This window comes from Echinops telfairi, unplaced genomic scaffold (assembly GCF_000313985.2).
Source record: "Echinops telfairi isolate 266 unplaced genomic scaffold, ASM31398v2 ScPeMD7_7469;HRSCAF=8507_0, whole genome shotgun sequence".
NCBI classification, from domain to species: domain Eukaryota; kingdom Metazoa; phylum Chordata; class Mammalia; order Afrosoricida; family Tenrecidae; genus Echinops; species Echinops telfairi.
Window position 1 is genome coordinate 60,180,615 of NW_022111372.1, and position 5,217 is coordinate 60,185,831.

At 54.5% G+C, this 5,217-nt stretch overlaps 1 protein-coding gene across 1 annotated transcript in view; it reads left to right on the top strand.

Annotated features, from left to right (window-relative positions):
• The window catches only part of SLIT3 (slit guidance ligand 3), a gene marked incomplete at its 5' end in the record, with an annotated part of 712,261 nt that overhangs the window by 576,554 nt on the left and 130,490 nt on the right, over positions 1-5,217 (top strand). The window contains one exon of the mRNA XM_004697123.2: positions 2,056-2,197. Within this exon, the coding sequence (XP_004697180.1) occupies positions 2,056-2,197 (142 nt within the window). The remainder of the gene's footprint in view (positions 1-2,055; positions 2,198-5,217) is intronic.

The window sequence follows — 5,217 nt, forward strand, 5'->3', positions numbered from 1 at the left end:
CTGACTGGTGTGTCTCTGACCCTCTCGGCTTCCATTTTTCTAAGATGGAGTCATTCCTCTTGAGACCCAGAAAGGATTTAGAAAGCTTGAGGTCCCCAACCTTGGACTTGCGGAGCTGGCTAACCAAAGCCACTCAGAGAGGTATGGTGGCTTTTCCACGGTCCCACGGCTAAGTCACGGCAGAGGCGGGCCTCGGGCTATTCAGAACAATGAGAGCAGCTGCATGACCGAGCCCTTACGACATGCCGTCCAAGCGTCTGCAGACCTCCCGCCTTTACAGCCATGCGATGGGTTGTGTTAAAATGTGACGGGGGCGGGTGGCACGGCGGCCCCAGGAAAGAAGAATGAAATGGTGGGATTGGCATTTGCATGGAGGGGTGGTACTCCAGCACGCCGGCTAGGCCCCAGACAGTCATTTGAGCCCCACAGCAAGGGCACCTACAAGTACAGGGATGACTGACCATGGGGACAGAGAACCCTTCCCTTTGCCTTGCCCAGTAGCCTGATTGGTTCTCGGATGGCACCCCTGCAGCTGGACTTACTCTGGCTTCCCACACTCAGCCTCTCCGGGGAACGTGGGCCAAAGCCAAATCCGTTTTCCCTGCAGACATTTTCCATGGCGCATGTCAGCCTGCCCCTGAGTGCTTCCAGCCGGAGGCTCCCCGGCTGAGCAGGGTCTGCAGTTGGGCTGAGGATGCTCTCAGCCTCTGGCCCTTTGCTCGGGGAGCGAGATCTCTAAGGCACTGAAATCACCCTTCCTGGTTGGATCGAAAGCAGCCCTGATGGCATAGTGGTTACACATCGGGCTGCTAACCACAAGCTCACTGGTTGAGAACCACCAGCCACTCCCAAGTATTTCCACTCTCGGAAACCCCCAGGGACAGTTCTACCCTGTCCTAGAGGGTTGTCATGAGCCAGAGTGGACTCAATGGCAGGAAGGGAGGGAGGGAGTATGGACTCAGTGCAGTAGCTTTAGGGAATTTGGGTTAGATCCAGCAGGTTGGGATGGGGGCTTGGGAAGACTTAACCTTTTGGACCACAACATCTACACGTGACAAACAAGCCACATGGTTCTTATTGACTTTGAGGAAGGAGTCATGTCTTTTAAAAGGTTTGAATTTAGTTCTGCTATGAGGGAGGATTTGAGATGCCCACCCAGGAAAGGGATGAAGGTGCTTCCTACCCTAGAATCTTGGGGTAGGTCACCGTTCTTGTTGTGTGCCAACCCTGGCTCACAGCCACGTGGTGCTGCGCCACCCCACAGTCATTGTCCATTTTCTCTAGGGTGCCTTTCTAGACCAGCCCCCTGGCTGCCCTTGCCTTGGGGAAGGACTCTCGCTTTACATTAAATTTGCACCAGATCTCACCTCAAACCAAATTAAGAGCTCACCCCACCCTCCACTCCCTAGACACCCCTTCCCCCCCCACACACACACACACACACTGGGCGTAACGTCTCTGCTTATTTCCAAATGAGGTAAGCCCTAGGTGCATGTTTCCCAGACATGAAATACCTCGGGTGTCACTGCTGATGGCCACACTGATAAGTTGACAGCACCAGTGCCCCAGATGGGGACACTGCCGCTTTTATCCCTGCCACCTGGTGTTGAGAACTCCTGTGACCCCAGGCCCCAGGGGGAGGACTGAGGGTGTACCAGCAGTCAACATCAAATTGCCGGGGAAAAGCCAAATGCCCCAGGGTCCCATTTGGACACCAGGTGCTCTGAGAGTGGCCCCGGTGTGCTCTTTGGGTTTCAGTGGCATGTCTCCATGCAAGGATGCCTGTGCACGCTCCTCTGTTGCTGAAAGCCTAGGATGATGGGCTGACAGCATAGGTGGGAGAATACAGAAATAGCAAGGTCAAGGTCAAAATCATGCCTCTTGGTTGAATATTTAGCCAGTGACAGCTCTGTCTCCCAGGTGAGGAGAGATGTCAGCTGGGAATGATTTTTTTCTCTCTCCCTCTCTCGATCAGAGAGTAGATGAAGCCGTGCTGCCTCCTTGGGCAGCTGGCACTGCCGTGAGCTGACCATTGTGTTCTGTTTGACCCCACAGGCCCCCATTCCGAGGCTCCGTCCTGCAATGCCCACTCCCTCTCCTGCCCTTCAGCCTGCACCTGCAGTAACAACATCGTGGACTGCCGGGGAAAGGGCTTGACGGAGATCCCTGCCAACCTGCCAGAGGGCATCGTTGAAATGTAAGTGCCCATCTGCCACCCTTCAGTCCCTGGAGAGCTCATCCCCTCTTTATCTCACCCAAGCCCCCCACCAGGATGGCCGCAGGTTGGGCTGTTAAACCTGACCCTCAGCACTAGCCAGGGATCTGTTTGCCGTCTGTCCAGGCTTGTCCAAGGGGCCTGGAGCTTGGGTGGTCAAGAGCATAGACTCTGGGGTACAGTCCACGAATGGGCCACTGCCTGTTTTGCCCAATAAAGTTTTATTGGAACACTGCTCTGCCCACTGGCTGATGTGCCATCTGTTCCTTCTTTCATGCCACAAGGGCAGAGCTGAGTAGCTGAAAGAGGCCTTTGCCCTAAAGCCTACACCGTGCACTCTCTGGCCTTAACAGGAGCGTTTGCCAATCCTGAGAGTCCCACTGTGGTTTTATCCTGGCCCTACCAGGTACTTGCTGTGTGCTTTGGGCAAAGCAATGCTCCCTTTTCATCCTTTGTTTTCCCATCCATAAGAATGTGATGATTATAGTCTGACTTTCAATGGGTCCTTGTGAAAATGGGAAGTGCTGAATACAGTCCGTGGCTCACAACGCGCTCTGTACGGTGGTGATGGTGGGGGTCGTCGGGGGGCAGGGGGTGGAGGATGAGGAACATTAAAGGGCAGGAAGGCGAGCTGGCATTATCTGAGAAAGAGTCTGAGCGGCTCATCATTTCCCATCAGAGTTGTATCCCGTCAGTAGAGAGAAGACTGTGTTGCTATGTGTGTGCACAGGTCCCAGCTGGTTTGTCCACATACTCCCTCCTGTGCACTTGCCCTCTGTTCGCTGGAAAACAGCCAGTGTCTGATTCTGGAGAGAGTACTCGGTCGGTCAGTGTGGGATTACAGGCACAAGCTGAAGGGTGCTTGTGGCTCTTTTTTTTTATCATTTTATTGGAGGCTCATACAACTCTTATCCCCATCCATCCATCCATCCATCCATCCATCCATTGTGTCAAGCACATTTGTACATTTGTTGCCATCATCATTCTCAAAACATTTTCTTTCTACTTGAACCCTTGGTATCAGCTCCTCATTTTTCCCCTCCATCACAAAACCCTCCCTCCATCACAAACTCTTGATAATTTATAGATTATTATTATTTTTCATGTCGTACACTGTCTGATGTCTCCCTTCACCCACTTTTCTGCTGTCTGTCCCCCAGGGAGGGGGTTATATGTAGATCCTTGTGATCGGTTCCCCCTTTCTCCCCCACCTTCCCCTTCCCCTCCTTGTGGCTCTTTAAGGACATCATCTGTCCACATGGCCTAGCTCCACCTTTGGCTGGCTTGATGAAAGTCGCGTTAAATGGGCCCTCCCTCGGAGCACATCGTGAGTGTCAGTCACACACTGCCCTCGCTCTCCGGGAGCGCCTCTGAGTGTGACTCTCATTGTCCTGCACTCACGCAGCAAGCGTCTGTGGGGACCCGCTGGGCCCCATCCAGTCTGCTCTGTGCAGACACCAGCCGGCTCTGCCTGTGTGGTGCTCACGCTCCACTGGGGGGAGGGAGACCGTAATGAAGTCCTGGGGGACTGTGTTGAAGGAGCGGAGGCAAATGAAGCCGGAAAGGATGCACAGTGGGTCTGCACAGAGCAACAGGAGGGTCGGGATGGCGAGGGAACAAGTACCAGGCTCCGCAGGGGGAGCTGCCTAGTGTGTCGGAGGCTGCCCTGGCTGGCAGGAGCACAGGAGCCGAGCAGAGTAGGGGTACCAAGGGGCTAGGTCAGTAAGTGCCCTGGTTTGCCCTGCTGGAGTGGGAGGGGCATGTGTCTTCCAGTCCTGGGGTCTTGGCTCTTCCACTTTGTCCATCTACTCGGCCACTGCCTCTTGGGTTCCTGTAAACTTTCTTTTCTAGCCCCATGGGCCAGTCCATGCCTCTGCACCCCCCACTAAAGCAAGTCAGTTAGGAGGCCTATGCCTGATGCCACACACTGCCCACTCAGCCCTCAGCCACCTTTCCGCCAGGCACCAGCCCATCCAACAATGCCATGTTTGACTGTGACTCCCCCACGCCCCCAGGTGCCTGTCACTCTAGCTTTGGAGTTGCCCTCTTTCCGGGGAATTCACCAAGACTTCCCCACCAGCCGCTCCTGCCCTCTGCTTCGATTGCTCCTGCGTCCTGTCCTTGCTGGACCTCCCTTCCTCTATCCACCCTCTCTCCCTTCATCCTTCCCCCTCTCCTTCACCCCACTGATGGCTTTTCCACTTCACGCCCCACCCCCATCTCTGCCTCTACCCAGGGAGCTCCTTTCTCTTTCCAAAACAGCCTCCACTTTCCCTCTCCTTCCATGCCAGGGAGGGATCTGATCTCCCCAGTCCGCTGTCCAAGACCAAGTTCCTACCGCCCGCTCACCGCATGCCAGATTCCCACGGAGTGGTCACCTCACTTCCTGCTCTGTCTGCCGGGCTTGAGCTCTTTGCCGTCAGCAGCACAGACTTCCCCTGGTCTGCTTGGAAAATCACATGCTGAAGAAGAGTCCAGTCTAGGGAGTCAGGCTATCGCCAATCACCCCCAACCCCACCATGATCAGAGAGCTGGGGCCCAGCCTGCTGCTTCCCCTGCCTGGACCTCACAGGCCAACACCGCCCTAGCCTCTGCAGAGAAATCCCAGCCGCCACCTCCCCAGGTGGCCAGACTGCACCTGTCCTCCTGAGCTCAAAGGGGCGCCGACAGCTAGAACAGAGCTTACTAAAGATCACCCAGATACGATGGACAGTTTCCTGAGGGAGGCACCATTGAGAAAAAACAAGCACATTGCAATGAATGTCTCTGTTGGCTGTACATATTCCATTTAAAGTTGAATTCATATTGTGAATTCATGGACTTCCTCGTTCTGTTACTGTTGTTTACAAATGCCCTTCACATTCCAAGTGGATGAGCACTGTGCACATAAATATGTACACACATATGTACATATATGAGGGACGCCCAAAAAGACCATGGAAAATGGAATTTGTGTGTGCGTGTGCGCGTGTGCACCTAGAGAGCCCCGGTAGTGTGGTGCT